Source organism: Oncorhynchus kisutch, linkage group LG14 (assembly GCF_002021735.2).
Source record: "Oncorhynchus kisutch isolate 150728-3 linkage group LG14, Okis_V2, whole genome shotgun sequence".
Classification (NCBI taxonomy): domain Eukaryota; kingdom Metazoa; phylum Chordata; class Actinopteri; order Salmoniformes; family Salmonidae; genus Oncorhynchus; species Oncorhynchus kisutch.
The window spans coordinates 81,158,937-81,174,580 of NC_034187.2; the positions used below are offsets into that span (position 1 = coordinate 81,158,937).

General features: G+C 43.6%; 2 protein-coding genes across 3 annotated transcripts; both read left to right on the forward strand.

The window, feature by feature from the left end:
• Window positions 1-75: 75 nt before the first annotated feature.
• Window positions 76-2,543, forward strand: LOC116353490 (uncharacterized). Its single transcript, XM_031789279.1, has 3 exons — window positions 76-97; window positions 1,112-2,213; window positions 2,430-2,543. The coding sequence occupies exons 1-2, from the start codon at window positions 76-78 to the stop codon at window positions 1,888-1,890; spliced, it is 801 nt and encodes a 266-aa protein (XP_031645139.1). The 3' UTR covers window positions 1,891-2,213; window positions 2,430-2,543.
• A 390-nt stretch (window positions 2,544-2,933) lies between these two features.
• On the forward strand, window positions 2,934-15,640 carry gtf2h4 (general transcription factor IIH, polypeptide 4). Of its 2 annotated transcripts, none has more exons than XM_020472593.2 (14): window positions 2,934-3,105; window positions 3,308-3,426; window positions 5,202-5,306; window positions 5,457-5,588; window positions 5,816-6,001; window positions 6,440-6,548; window positions 6,720-6,788; window positions 7,009-7,092; window positions 8,716-8,872; window positions 9,378-9,508; window positions 10,184-10,231; window positions 10,771-10,849; window positions 13,551-13,612; window positions 14,706-15,640. In XM_020472593.2, exons 2-14 carry the CDS (start codon window positions 3,311-3,313, stop codon window positions 14,814-14,816), a joined length of 1,389 nt encoding a protein of 462 aa, XP_020328182.1. In that variant the 5' UTR covers window positions 2,934-3,105; window positions 3,308-3,310; the 3' UTR covers window positions 14,817-15,640. The 2 variants fall into 2 exon arrangements, with proteins under 2 accessions (XP_020328182.1, XP_020328183.1); XM_020472594.2 differs by having other exon boundaries at window positions 2,934-3,101; window positions 3,306-3,426.
• The last annotated feature ends 4 nt before the right edge of the window (window positions 15,641-15,644 follow it).

Genomic DNA, 15,644 nt, shown 5'->3' on the forward strand with positions numbered 1-15,644 from the left:
ATTCTTATTTACAATGACGGTCTACCTCGGGCAAACCCTAACCCGGACGATGCTGGGCCAATTGTGCGCCGCCCTATGGGACTCCCAATCACAGGCGGTTGTGATTACAGCCTGGAATCGAACTAGGGTGTCTGTAGTGATGCCTCTAGCACTGAGATGCAGAGCCTTAGACCACTGTGATACAGCCTGGAATCGAACCAGGGTGTCTGTAGTGATGCCTCACTGAGATGCAGAGCCTTAGACCACTGTGATACAGCCTGGAATCGAACCAGGGTCTGTAGTGACGCCTCACTGAGATGCAGCCTTAGACCACTGTGATACAGCCTGGAATCGAACCAGGGTCTGTAGTGACGCCTCACTGAGATGCAGCCTTAGACCACTGTGATACAGCATGGAATCGAACCAGGGTCTATAGTGACGCCTCTAGCACTGAGATGCAGAGACTTAGACCACTGTGATACAGCCTGGAATCGAACCAGGGTGTCTGTAGTGACGCCTCACTGAGTTGCAGAGCCTTAGACTACTGTGATACAGCCTGGAATCGAACCAGGGTCTGTAGTGATGCCTCTAGCACTGAGATGCAGAGCCTTAGACCACTGTGATGCAGCCTGGAATCGAACCAGGGTCTGTAGTGACGCCTCTAGCACTGAGATGCAGAGCCTTAGATCACTGTAATACAGCCTGGAATCGAACCAGGGTCTGTAGTGACGCCTCTAGCACTGAGATGCAGAGCCTTAGACCACTGTGATACAGCCTGGAATCAAACCAAGGTCTGTAGTGACGCCTCACTGAGATGCAGCCTTAGACCACTGTGATACAGCCTGGAATCGAACCAGGGTCTATAGTGACGGCTCTAGCACTGAGATGCAGAGCCTTAGACCACTGTGATAGACCACTGGATCAGGGATGTATTCATTAGTCCCATAAAGCTGCTAAATATTTTGCAACAGAATAAGCGTTTTGCAACGGAATCCGACTAATGAATACACCCCTGGCTAGATAACTATTCTCACAAAGACAAACAAGTAGTCGTCACAATATTGTCTCCTTTGTCATCATAAGTATGGGACCCTTGATATAACAGTTTTTTTTTGGTGTGTGTATTTTTCAGGTCAAGAGGTCAAGTCTTTAGTTCTCTTTAAACCTCTAGAACTGTCCACTGTTGCTGTGGAGGACTCAGAACTGTCCACTGTTGCTGTGGAGGTGGAGGACTCAGAACTGTCCACTGTTGCTGTGGAGGTGGGGGACTCAGAACTGTCCACTGTTGCTGTGGAGGACTCAGAACTGTCCACTGTTGCTGTGGAGGTGGAGGACTCAGAACTGTCCACTGTTGCTGTGGAGGTGGGGGACTCAGAACTGTCCACTGTTGCTGTGGAGGTGGGGGACTCAGAACTGTCCACTGTTGCTGTGGCGGTGGAGGACTCAGAACTGTCCACTGCTGCTGTGGAGGTGGAGGACTCAGAACTGTCCACTGTTGCTGTGGAGGTGGGGGACTCAGAACTGTCCACTGTTGCTGTGGAGGTGGAGGACTCAGAACTGTCCACTGTAGCTGTGGAGGTGGAGGACTCAGAACTGTCCACTGTTGCTGTGGAGGACTCAGAACTGTCCACTGTAGCTGTGGAGGTGGGGGACTCAGAACTGTCCACTGTAGCTGTGGAGGTGGAGGACTCAGAACTGTCCACTGTTGCTGTGGAGGACTCAGAACTGTCCACTGTTGCTGTGGAGGACTCAGAACTGTCCACTGTTGCTGTGGAGGACTCAGAACTGTCCACTGTTGCTGTGGAGGACTCAGAACTGTCCACTGCTGCTGTGGAGGTGGAGGACTCAGAACTCGTGGGGGGAATTCATGGGGGCTGTGGTAAGAATTCACCTATAAAGTTCCTAAAGTGATCAATAAACTACCAAATGAGACATTTTTGTGTAATAGTACACTACTGCAGGTGTATTCAAAGCTGGACCTCAAAGACAGTTCCACTTCGGATTTTCATTCATCCCCTCTAATCGGGACACCTTTTTAATTATCAGGTAGAACAGAAAACCAGCAGTACTCCGGACCTCCGTGCTCAGATTTGAATACCACTGTATCAATGTCTTCTCTCTGACCTCCTCAAACTCAAGATTGAAAGGCGCTGCTCTCACTGCAATAAAGAAGGGATGGTTTATCACACCAGACAAATGAGATATGCAGATGAAGGACAGGCTGTCTTCTACAGGTAATGTAGAATGTACACACTTGTTACATCTCACTCAAAACACCAATTCACCAAGGATATTCTGAGCCGTTCTCACCTCCAGATTCATCAATCTATTCCATTTTATGTTGTTCTGCACCACAATGTGACGAGCACTTACCCAATAAACTGTACATATTCTAAATGTTTACTCGTGAGCGAGTGGATATGCTACTTTTTCTGATTTGATTTGTACAGATAAAGAGAAAAGGGACTCCTGAGAAGAGATTGAGACGCTTCCCCATTCTCCTGGACCTCCTTCAATATTCTTCTCCTTTATTTCGTCTGTAAACAAGAATGCGTTTGATCAATGTAATGCAAACTTGAGATCGTATTGGCGAAAACACAATTGTTATGCTATTCATTGCCCTTCATTACTTGTAATGAGGCTTAGGCTAATCGCTCTGCGGTGCTAAGCATTTTAATGCCTTTGTCACATCAGTTGGATTGCAGCCGCAGGATTTTGAATGAGATTCGAATACTGATTTTTCAAGTGTGATTTTTGTATTTAAAACATGTCTTTAGAACATGTTTCGTGTTGCTTTTATCCTTTCCCTTCTACATTTTGCCAACGCTGTCAGGTAATGACAGTGTTTTTATCTAAACAACCTACTTCATGTTTACAAATGTATAAATGAGCAATTATTGTAATCTTTATTTATAGAAAATAAAATACTACATTTACATTTCACTGTGGCGTTGACCGCAGCAAAGGGAGTTGCGCCAATCAGAACGCTCCTTCTGGATGTCTGAATCACGTGATCATCCAACATGGCTTCTATTCACTTGCTGAGAAAATGAAGATGCTGAACATTTCAGAATTTATTAGTTTATAGGAATTATTTTGGACCTTTCCGATACCCAACCATAAGAGGTAAACAATACAATGTCGATGTACATGGTTGATTACACTTTCTGTCTCACTTTAAAACGCTCCATTCCATCCTCGTTAGCTTGCTAGCTAAGCTTGTATTCTTCAGATTGTGTCATTATGTTAACCATAGACGAAACACATTTCATTCTTACTATAGTTGTCATTTTGCATCTTTTTTTAAACATGTTTTTGTCGTCTGCAGAAGATGAAGCTGCGCGTTCAGTTACAATGCAAGAACCTCCATGAGTATCTGAAAGAGTTGAGCCCTGAGATCTTAGACCGCTTGTACAATCATCCGGCCACATGTCTGGCTGTCTACAGGTACAGGATCAGTCCATTTAAACAATACTGTTAAGCAACTGTAAAATATGACATGTACAAGTCCTGCTATTTGCTATGGCTTAGTACACAATTGATCTGTAATGTACATAATACCGTGTGCTATTATTTAATGACATATGGAACACAACACAGGTTGTCTACACTTTTTTTTTTTTGCACCGTGTAACATATAAACTCAGCAAAAAAAAAAGAAACGTCCCTTTTTCAGGACCCTGTCTTTCAAAGATAATTAAAAATCCAAATAACTTCACAGATTTTCATTTATAAAGGGTTTAAACACTGTTTCCCATGCTTGTTCAATAAACCATAAACAATTAATGAACATGCACCTGTGGAACGGTTGTTAAGACACTAACAGCTTACAGACGGTAGGCAATGAAGGTCACAGTTATGAAAACGTAGGACACTAAAGAGGCCTTTCTACTGACTCTGAAAAACACCAAAAGAAAGATGCCCAGGGTCCCTGCTCATCTGCGTGAACGTGCCTTAGGTATGCTGCAAGGAGGCATGAGGACTGCAGATGTGGCCAGGGAAATAAATTGCAATGTTCATACTGTGAGACGCCCAAGATAGCGCTGCAGGGAGACAGGACGGACAGGTGATCGTCCTTGCAGTGGCAGACCACGTGTAACAACACCTGCACTGGATCGGTACATCCGAACATCACACCTGCGGGACAGGTACAGGATGGCAATAACAACTGCCCGAGTTACACCAGGAATGCACAATCCCTCCATCAGCGCTCAGACTTTCCGCAATAGGCTGAGAGAGGCTGGACTGAGGGCTTGTAGGCCTGTTTTAAGGCAGGTCCTCACCAGACATCACCGGCAACAATGTCACCTATGGGCACACACCCACTGTCGCTGGACCAGACAGGATTGGCAAAAAGTGCTCTTCTCTGACGAGTCGCGGTTTTGTCTCACCAGGGATGATGTTCGGATTTGTGTTTTATAGTCGAAGGAATGAGCGTTACACCGAGGCCTGTACTCTGGAGTGTGATCGAGGTGGAGGGTCCGTCATGGTCTGGGGAGGTGTGTCACAGCATCATCGGACTGAGCTAGTTGTCATTGCAGGCATTCTCAACGCTGTGTGTTACAGGGAAGACATCCTCCTCCCTCATGTGGTACCCTTCCTGCAGGCTCATCCTGACATGACCCTCCAGCATGACAAGGCCACCAGCCATACTGCTCGTTCTGTGTGTGATTTCCTGCAAGACAGGAATGTCTGTGTTCTGCCATGGCCAGCGAAGAGCCCGGATCTCAATCCCATTGAGCACATCTGGGACCTGTTGGCTCGGAGGGTGAGGGCTATGGCCATTCCCCCCCAAAAATGTCTGGGAACTTGCAGGTGCCTTGGTGGAAGAGTGGGATAACATCTCACAGCAAGAACTGGTAAATCTGGTGCAGTCCATGAGGAGGAGATGCACTGCAGTACTTAATGCAGCTGGTGGCCACACCAGATACTGACTGTTACCCCCCCCCCCCCCCCCCCCCCTTTGTTCAGGGACACATTATTCCATTTCTGTTTGTCACATGTCTATGGAACTTGTTCAGTTTATGTCTCAGTTGTTGAATCTTATGTTCATACAAATATTTACACATGTTAAGTTTGCTGTAAATACGCACAGTTGACAGTGAGAGGGCATTTCTTTTTGCTGAGTTTACATGCATGACTATAGTTATTTTGGGTATTACTGGACTCACATGCAAGGTAAATCAGGGAGTCAGTTATCTGCTTGTTTCCTTGCTTGACAGAGAGCTCCCCCCATTGGCCAAGAATTATGTAATGCGAATGCTGTTTCTAGACCAACCCCTTCCTCAGGCCGCGGTGGCTCTTTGGGTGAAAAAAGACAGTGAAAAGTAAGTCTATGAATCTGAATCATACATAGTACCTGTCCAATGCTGTATTGTAAATTCAATCAACTGCCAGGTTGTTAAATGACTGTCAGTAAACCTTCAGTTTCTGTAGTTTGTGTTCTAAAATTGCCTGATTTTCTTATTTTCCTTCAGGGACCATGATCAATGTGTCTCTGTGCTGTCTGGTCTCAGACTATGGCACAGCCAGCAGCTGCAGGGAGGCCTGCAGGGAAACATTCTGAACCCCGTATTCAAAGACAACCTGAGAATAGCATTATTAGGAGGGTAAGTCAACTCTTTCATTTGTAAGGTATTTAGTATCTAAAATACATATTGGGGTTTAATATGCTAGCAGTAGAACTACCAAAGCTAAAACTTGGTGAACATGTCTTTCATAAGGCTCCTCCCCTTCCTGTTCCTCCACCTCCTCCTCCTCCACTACCTACTCTTCCACTACCACCTCCTCATCTTCCACCACGTCCTCTTCCTCCTCTCTCTCCTCCTCCTCTCAGGGGTAAGTCATGGGCAGACCAGGGTGACAGTCTTGGTCCTGACAGACATGCCCGTGACGTGGAGAGTCTGGATAAGTATGCTTTGGAGCGCTGGGAGGTGGTTCTCCACTTCATGGTGGGCTGTCCCAGTGCTGCAGTCAGCCAGGACCTGTCCCAGCTCCTCATTCAGGCTGGCCTCATGAGAACGTAGGTACCACCACACTGAGGGACCGCTATGAAGTCAATGTTAAACACATACACTCTTTGTTTCTTGTCATTTTGTATTTTTTTATCACTATTTTTACCTACATTATTTTTGTGTTAATGTGTTTGGGATTTTCACTTTCAATTGTTCTGTTTTCCATGTGTGTGTGTGTGTGTGTGTGTATATATATATATATATATATATATTTTTTTTACCCCACCACAATATTATTTCTAAATCCCTCTGATCCTCTAAATCCCTCTGTTCCTCTCTAAATCCCTCTGTTCCTCTCTAAATCCCTCTGTTCCTCTCTAAATCCCTCTGTTCCTCTCTAAATCCCTCTGTTCCTCTCTAAATCCCTCTGTTCCTCTCTAAATCCCTCTGTTCCTCTCTTTTCTATCCTCTTTCTCATGTATCCTACACCTCTTCCCCTCCTCCAGTGAGGCTGGAGATGCTCCCTGTATCACCTCAGCTGGTTTCCAGTTCCTGCTCCTGGACACAGCCTCTCAGCTCTGGTACTTCACCCTACAGTACCTCAACACGGCACAGGTAGGTCGCCAGGCACACAGACAGAGGCACACAGACAGAGGCACACAGACAGAGGCACACAGACAGAGGCACACAGACAGAGGCACACAGACAGAGGCACACAGACAGAGGCACACAGACAGACTTCTCTCCCAGTATTATGTGCTCTTTCTTGTCCTTCTCATCTTTCAGACTCGTGGAATGGACTTGGTGGAGATTCTGTCCTTCTTGTTCCAGCTCAGTTTCTCGACTCTAGGCAGGGTGAGTCTTGTAGTACTGAAATTTGAGCTGCCTGGCGACTTACCTGGATTCCATGCAGAACACTCAACTTCAACCACTGATTGATTTCTACACAGTATGCCGTGATGTCGTGTCGGTCATGTCAAAAATATTTTGTAGTCGTTTTGGATTATTAGATCATGGAATATTCTGTTTATATTCTCGTATCGACTGATGTTGTCACCCTTGTCCTGTGTCCCAGGACTACTCAGTCGAGGGGATGAGTGAATCTCTGCTCACCTTCCTACAGCACCTGAGGGAGTTCGGCCTCGTCTTCCAGAGGAAGGTGAGATATGGTGAAGGAGAATTAGCAAAGTAGCTACAATTTGTAGTTGGACAGTAATATTTGGCGTGTGTGTATATATATAAATAAATACCTCACATGTGATTCGTAATAAGACTAAGCAATTAGCCTATTAACATGTTAAACATCATTTAAATATACAAGCAAGCATTAGGCAATGAGTTGACGTTGACTAGCAAGAATTGGTTTGAGAATGATCTATATCAAAAAAACTATATTTAATTACTTTGTTAAATGAATGAATTCGCATACAAAGGCATAAAGCTTAAGTTATACAAAGCATTAACTATCATTACAAGACCATATTATTCCATATTATTCCAACCATATAGATGATAAAGTTAACTTACAGGACAACGCAGGAACAAAGAGAGGCTTACTGGGCCTAGGAAATGAGAATGGATCATACAACCTTCCTCCATGGAACCAGGATAACCGAGAGAGAGAACAAAAGGCAAAAACAATAGTCATTTCATAACATCTGAAGTGGTAACCTTTTAACCCAAAACCAACCCCCATTGACCAATCAAACGATACCAAGTTTACAGTAACCTAAACACTCCCAGGCCCACTCTCCACAGAGTGTCATAGCATTTTAAAGGCTTATGTGAGGGACCATTGTAAATAAGAAAGAATTGCTGAGAGGACGATAAAACCTCTGCATATTTTATTCATTTAACCTCATTTTTTTTTTTTTTAACTAGGCAAGTCCGTTAAGAACAAATTCTTATTTTACAATGACGGCCAACACCGGCCAAACCCGGACGACACTGGATCAATTGTGCGCCGCCCTATGGGACTCCCAATCATGGCCGGTTGTGATACAGCCTAGAATCGAACCGGGGTGTCTGTAGTGACGCCTCTAGCACTGAGATGCAGTGCCTTAGACCGCTGTGCCACTCGGGAGCCGCTGTAATGCTGTTTTCAAACTAATCGCAATACCTTCTCCGTGTTAAAGCTTGTAGAATGGATTTATTGTTGTATTTTTTGTACGTGCTATAAAATAAACAAACAAACAAACAAACAATATGGTGGAAGAGCAAGATATTAGGACAGATTGGACAGACACGAATAACATGGACAGACACGAATAACATGGACAGACACGAATAACATGGACAGACACGAATAACATGGACAGACACGAATAACATGGACAGACACGAATAACATGGACAGACACGAATAACATGGACAGACACGAATAACATGGACAGACACGAATAACATGGACAGACACGAATAACATGGACAGACACGAATAACATGGACAGACACGAATAACATGGACAGACACGAATAACATGGACAGACACGAATAACATGGGCAGACACGAATAACATGGGCAGACACGAATAACATGGGCAGACACGAATAACATGGACAGACACGAATAACATGGACAGACACGAATAACATGGGCAGACACGAATAACATGGACAGACACGAATAACATGGACAGACACGAATAACATGGACAGACACGAATAACATGGACAGACACTAATAACATGGACAGACACTAATAACATGTTATCTCCTCTCACTGTCCTTATCACCCCTGCTCTTGTACCCCTACCCTCTCTCTCTCTGGTCTCCTCAGAGGAAGTCTAGAAGGTACTACCCCACCAGGCTGGCCATCACTCTGTCTGCTGGCGTCTCCGCCAATTCTTCCTCCACCGCTATGGGCGCTACCCCAGGGACTGGAGATTCAGGTTTCATCGTCGTGGAAACCAACTATCGGCTCTATGCTTATACCAGTATGTACCGATGGAAGGTCTAGCTCTGCAGTCTGACAGTGTGGACCACAGAAACCAGAGGAACTCAAGTTTTCATTCAAATCTCCCATTGGCCAATTTCAAGATGTCCGCCTCAACTCTGATTTATCTGTGTTAATCTCAATTTAGGATGAATTCCTGTGTGTAAATCCCTCTCTCATTGTTTGAGATTGTAGTATTTCATTTATTACTAATTTCCAGGTGGTATTGAATAGTCTGTTAACTTATTTAATTTCTGTCACTTAAAATAATGTGTTGACACTTGTTTTGAATCACGGTATTTATACATAGATACAGTAATTGATGTTATTAATATATTCATAACGGAAGCATAATGTTGACTAATTCATTTAGTTATTTATCTCCTATCTGTCAGATAACTGCTACGTACTGTTTGTTTAGTTGAAGTGTTTTCTGATTGGCTCATTGTCATATCCAGGTGGTAGTGAATTGGTGTTACGTTATTCACCTGTCTTCTCCTCCTCAGACTCTGAGCTGCAGATCGCTTTGGTGGCTCTGTTTAGTGAGTGTCTCTATCGCTTCCCTAACGTGGTGGTAGCCCAGGTTACCAGGGAGTCCGTACAGCAAGCCATCGCTAACGGCATCACCGCACAACAGGTAGGCACTCCTCCCAACAGGTAGGCACTCCTCACAACAGGTAGACACTCCTCACAACAGGTAGGCACTCCTCACAACAGGTAGGCACTCCTCACAACAGGTAGGCACTCCTCCCGGCAGGTAGGCACTCCTCCCGGCAGGTAGGCACTCCTCCCGGCAGGTAGGCACTCCTCCCGGCAGGTAGGCACTCCTCCCGGCAGGTAGGCACTCCTCCCGGCAGGTAGGCACTCCTCCCGGCAGGTAGGCACTCCTCCCGGCAGGTAGGCACTCCCCACCGCAGGTAGGCACTCCCCACCGCAGGTAGGCACTCCCCACCGCAGGTAGGCACTCCCCACGGCAGGTAGGCACTCCCCACGGCAGGTAGGCACTCCCCACGGCAGGTAGGCACTCCCCACGGCAGGTAGGCACTCCTACTGAACAACATAAAGGCAGCTTGGAGTTTGTCAGGTTTTGTGTTAATGGATTTCTCTGTTCAGTATATTAGAGTTCTGGTACTCACTGTTACACATGGTTGAGCTGTTTGGGGAAGTATGTATGTTTTCTGTCTCTTTCAGTCTGTGTGTGTTTTAGTTGATTGTTATACTGCACATGAAATGGTGGATGTTATGTTAACATGTTAACATGTTATGTTGTGTGGGTTTTAAGTTTTTACGGTCAAGTTTTTGTGCTTTTCAGATTCTCCACTTTCTAAGGACCAGAGCACATCCTGTCATGCTCAAACAGGTACCTCCAAATATCAATCTGCTCCCTCATCTGTCTGTCTCGCTCTCTGTCTGTCTCGCTCTCTGTCTGTCTCGCTCTCTGTCTGTCTCGCTCTCTGTCTGTCTTGCTCTCTGTCTGTCTTGCTCTCTGTCTGTCTTGCTCTCTGTCTGTCTCGCTCTCTGTCTGTCTCGCTCTCTGTCTGTCTCGCTCTCTGTCTGTCTCGCTCTCTGTCTGTCTCGCTCTCTGTCTGTCTCATGCTGTCTTTCTCTCGCCCCCTCGTTCTCTTGTCTCTTCATCCTCTCTGTGTTCTGTTGATTACAGTAATATCTGACTGACCTGTTTGACTCCCATGCTGGAGGTTCATTACTCATTACCATGTCAGACTTTTGGGTTTTGGTCCAAATGGAACGCTATTTCCTATATAGTGCACTACTTTTGACCAGATCCCTATTCCCTATGGGCCCTATTCCCTATGGGCCCTGGTCTAAAGTAGTACACGACATAGTGAATAGCCATTTGGGACAAAGCCTACTTCTACCTACTCTCTCTGTGTCTCTCAGAACCCAGTGCTGCCCCCCACCATCACAGACCAGATCAGACTATGGGAACTGGAGAGAGATCGACTACAGTTTTCTGAGGGTGAGGCCGTGTGTGTGTGTGTGTGTGTGTGTGTGTGTGTGTGTGTGTGTGTGTGTGTGTGTGTGTGTGTGTGTTAATACAAGTTTTCATGAGAAGGTTTCTCTTTTGTCATTGTGATGAATTATGTCCGTCCCACCTATTGGTTGGTGAGGTCTCACACTCTCTCACCCAGTGTCTCTGATCTCTGGTAACAACCATGTGAGACATGCCGTTGATAGGAATTCAGTTGCTGGGGGAAAAATAGGCCCTAAGACTTCAGTGCTTTGAAATGAAACCAGTATGTATCAAGTATTTCAGAGTAGGAGTGCTTATCTAGGATCAGGTCCCCTCTATCCATGTTAATACTATTCATTTTTGATCTGAAAGGCTAAACTGATCCTGGATCACTACCAGGGATTTTTCTGCATAGAAACATTTTGTTTTTTCATGGCCGGGTATGTCAAAACAGTGTCACTGTCAGCTTCACTGACAAAATGTTTCTATGCAGAAAAAACCCTGGCAGTGCTGATCTAGGATCAGTATGTATATGTTATAATATATATATATTATAACAACTTTATTTTTTCTTCAGAAAATCATTTTCGGGATGGTAATACGTCTTCAGTGTAAACTTAATGACTAAAATCAGATATAGTAGAAAAGATAATTGACCTACAATGCCTTCAGAAAGTATTCATACCCCTTGACTTATTCCACATATTGTTGTTACAGCCTGAATTCAACATGGATTAAATTTATATATTTCTTCTCACCAATCTACACACAATACCCCATAACGACAAAGTAGAAACCTTTTTCACTTTTTGCAAATGTATTTTTGAAGGCACTGTATGTGTTTTAAAATAAGATAATATTTGAGAAGTAACAATCATGAGAAGAAAAGGGAAGAAGTTTCTCTTGTCAAAGATGCCAGGACGGCCTGTAAAATGTTCAGTCTGCGATTGGCCACGGCCACCACTTCAACCCCTTTTTGATCCAGAAATATCCTGACCTACTCTGAGGTACTTTCTACTAGAGGCATGGCCGATTTTTAATTAGGGACGATTTCAAGTTTTCATAACAATCGGTAATCGGCATTGTTGGATGCCGATTGCATTGCACTCCACGAGGAGACTGCGTGGCAGGCTAACCACTTGTTACGCGAGTGCAACAAGGAACCAAGGTAAGTTGCTAGCTAGCGTTAAACTTATCTTATAAAAAACAATCAGTCATAATCAGTAGTTAACTACACATGGTGATGATTTAAAAAGTGCATTCGTGAAAAAAGCACTGTCGTTGCACCAATGTGCCTAACCATAAACATCAATGCCTTTCTTAAAATCAATGCACAAGTATATGTTTTTAAACCTGCATATTTAGTTAATATTGCCTGCTAACATGAATTTCTTTTAACTAGGTAAATTGTGTCACTTCTCTTGCGTTCTGTGCAAGCAGAGTCAGGGTATATGCAGCAGTTTCGGCCGCCTGGCTCGTTGCGATCTGTGTGAAGACTATTTCTTCCAAACAAAGACCGGAATTAATTTTACGTAATTATGACATAACATTGAAGGTTGTGCAATGTAACAGCAATATTTAGACTTATGGATGCCACCCGTTAGATAAAATACGAAACCGTTCCGTATTTCACTGAACGAATAATGTCTTATTTTCGAAATGATCGTTTACAGATTTGACCATATTAATGACCCAAGGCTCGTATTTCTGTGTTTATTATATTATAATGAAGTCTATGATTTGATAGAGCCGTCTGACTGAGTGGTGGTAGGCAGCAGCAGGCTCGTAAGCATTCATTCAAACAGCACTTTCGTGTATTTGCCATCAGTTCTTCGCTGTGCTTCAAGCATTGCGCTGTTTATGACTTCAGGCCTATCAACTCCCGAGATTAGGCTGGCAATACTAAAGTACCTATAAGAACATCCAATAGTCAAAGGTATATTAAATACAAATGGTATAGAGAGAAATAGTCCTATAATTCCTATAATTAATACAACCTAAAACTTCTTAACTGGGACTATTTAAGTCTCATGTTAAAAGGAACCACCATCTTTCATATGATCTCATGTTCTGTGCAAGGAACTTAAACTGTAGTTTTTTTTTTACATGGCACATATTGCACTTTTACTTTCTTATCCGACACTGTTTTTGCATTATTTAAACCAAATTGAACATGTTTCATTATTTGAGACTAAATAGATTTTTATTTATGTCTTATATTAAGTTACAATTCTTCATTTAGTATTGTTGTAATTGTCATTATTACAAAACCTCAGCCGATTTAATCGGCATCGGTTTTTTGGGGGGGGGGGGGGGGTCCTCCAATAATCGGTATCAACGTTGAAAAATCATAATCGGTGACCTCTACTTTCTCCTGCGTTGTCCTCTAGCTACTCCGCGAGGACTTACAAAGCTGATTGATTTCTTTTGGGTTTCATTTTCTTCCCATAGTAGGATGACTGACAAGGTGGCCTGTCTGTCGGATTACAATCTGTCAATACAGGCTGTGTGTGTGATGTGATGTGTGTGTGATGTGTCTGTTGGAACCTCTGCTCTCAGATGTGTTGTAATCGGTGATAGAGTATTGATGTGGGCTGCACCTTTAACCTTGCCTATAAGCTATCTGTACCTTTTAATTCTCTCTCTCTCTCTACCTCCCTCCCTGTCTATCTCTCTGTCTGTCTATCTGTGTCTCTGTCCATCTCAGGAGTGCTGTATAACCAGTTCCTCTCCCAGGCTGACTTTGAGGTGTTGCGGGACAGAGCTCAGGTCAGATATCTTGTTTTATTTTCTCTCTATCTCTCTCTCTCTCTCTGTCAATGAACATTATTGTCATGGGAGCAACATGAGATCAGAGGTGTAATTACAACCTAGGACCTTGGGGAGGGGGGGTCCAGAGACAGGGACAATACCGCTGCTTTCTTAGGGGAGCAGGATTTATGGTCATCGATGCCAGAGCAGGTAGCCTAGCGTTGGGCCAGTAACCGAGCTGGTTTGAATCCCTAAGCCGACTAGGTAAAAAATCTGTCGACGTGCCCTTGAGCAAGGCACTTCACCCTAATGGCTTCTGTAAGTCGCTCTGTATAAGAGCATCTGCTAAATGACTACAATGTGCAAGTGACTAAGTATCCCGCTTTCTCATTACATGATCTGACGTTAGCTGTGCACCCTTAAATTAGCCTTGCTACAATCTTCTACACATCCTCTGACTATTTGAACTATGTAGGTTGTAGTTCAACAAGGGTAGAATTCCATTAGCATGATCAGCCTAACATCTGCAGGCCCTGTCACATGTAGCAACTGCTTGTCTGACCTTCTCTTTGTGTAATCTATTGTCTCAGTACAATCTAGGTTACTTTATATTGTTCCAGCACAGACACACAGGCTACTGCCTCTGAGTGCATCCCAAAGAGCTCCCTAACACCTACATAGTGAATATGGTGCTATTTGGGATACTACCTCTGTCTTATTACTTAAACCCCCTCTCTCAATTCAGTTCAAGGGGCCTTCTTGTCATGGGAAACATGTTAACATTGCCAAAGCAAGTGAAGTAGATAATATACAAAAGTGAAATAAACAATAAAAATGAACAGTAAACATTACTCTCAGAAGTTCCAAAAGAATAAAGACTAAAAGAGTAAATGTAATATTATATGTGTGTGTGTATATATATATATGTGTGTGTGTGTGTATATATATGTATGTATGTATGTATGTATACATACATACATACATACATATATATACACACACAGTGTTGTAACGATGTACAAAACGGAAAATATATAAGCACAAATATGGGTTGTATTTACAATGTATTTACTCTCTCTCTCTCTCTCTCTGTCCGTCTTTCATTCTCCAGGGCCTGGGCTGTCTGGTGTGGCAGAATGTGGCTCACAGGGTGATTGTGGTGTCACCGCAGGGACACGGCGAAGTCAAGAGGTTCTGGAAACGACAGAAGAGTCACACTTGATAACAGAGGGGGAAGAAGAGAAGAACAAGGATTTTTTTTTATTGTATTTTTTACATGAAAGGACTTTTTTTTGTCTTCCTTCGAGGTGACTGTTGAAGAAGGTATATGGAGAGTTCTGGATATAATGTACTGGATCTTGAATTGGACACAGCAGCGCAATGGCTGTAGCCTGGTGCCAGATCTGTTTGCGCTCTTACCTACTTTTGTCATTGTCAAGCCAAACATGGCAATTCTGTAAGGAGTTGGCAAGGTAAGACTGGCACCCAGGCTACCGTGACTGGTGCTGGGTAGGACAAAATGGAGAAAGCCAAGTGCTTTGTCTCTGTTTTTGTTGGCGATATTGCCATTGTCTCCTTTTGGGTTGGTGGGCAAATAAAATTATTTAAAGAAATGTATGACTTAGTCTGCAATACTTATGCAATATGGGGCAGAAGTTAGCGGCAGGTAGCCTAGTGGTTAGAGAGTTGGGCCAGTAACCGAAAGGTTGCTAGATCGAATCCCCGAGCTGACAATAGATTACATGAAGACATGTGTCTTTCTGCCCCTGAACAGCGCAGTTAACCCACTGTTCTTAGTCCGTCATTGTAGATAAGAATTTGTTCTTAACTGACTTGCCTCGTTAAATAAAAAACTTAAAATAACACTTTATTCTTTTTTACAAGCATTGAAGTTGGATGTATTTCATTGCAGAGGAAAGAGCCATGCATTTAAATGTGGGGATTTAACATGCAGGGCTGATACTATGAAATGCATTTAATGTTCTCAATGTTTTATTCGTTTTTTAAAAATACTGTGTAATTTGATTAAATCAAACATCAATGGAACCAT

What these genes read in the sequence shown, in the direction of transcription:
- gtf2h4 (XM_020472593.2), top strand. Translation starts at nt 3,311, where the DNA reads ATGAAGCTGCGCGTTCAGTTACAATGCAAGAACCTCCATGAGTATCTG. An exon ending in AGTACCTCAACACGGCACAG is followed by an intron (nt 6,549 to 6,719) that starts GTAGGTCGCCAG and finishes CTCATCTTTCAG; the next exon opens with ACTCGTGGAATGGACTTGGT. An exon ending in ACGGCATCACCGCACAACAG is followed by an intron (nt 9,509 to 10,183) that starts GTAGGCACTCCT and finishes TGTGCTTTTCAG; the next exon opens with ATTCTCCACTTTCTAAGGAC.
- LOC116353490 (XM_031789279.1), top strand. Translation starts at nt 76, where the DNA reads ATGGGACTCCCAATCACAGGCG. An exon ending in GGGACTCCCAATCACAGGCG is followed by an intron (nt 98 to 1,111) that starts GTTGTGATTACA and finishes TGTATTTTTCAG; the next exon opens with GTCAAGAGGTCAAGTCTTTA.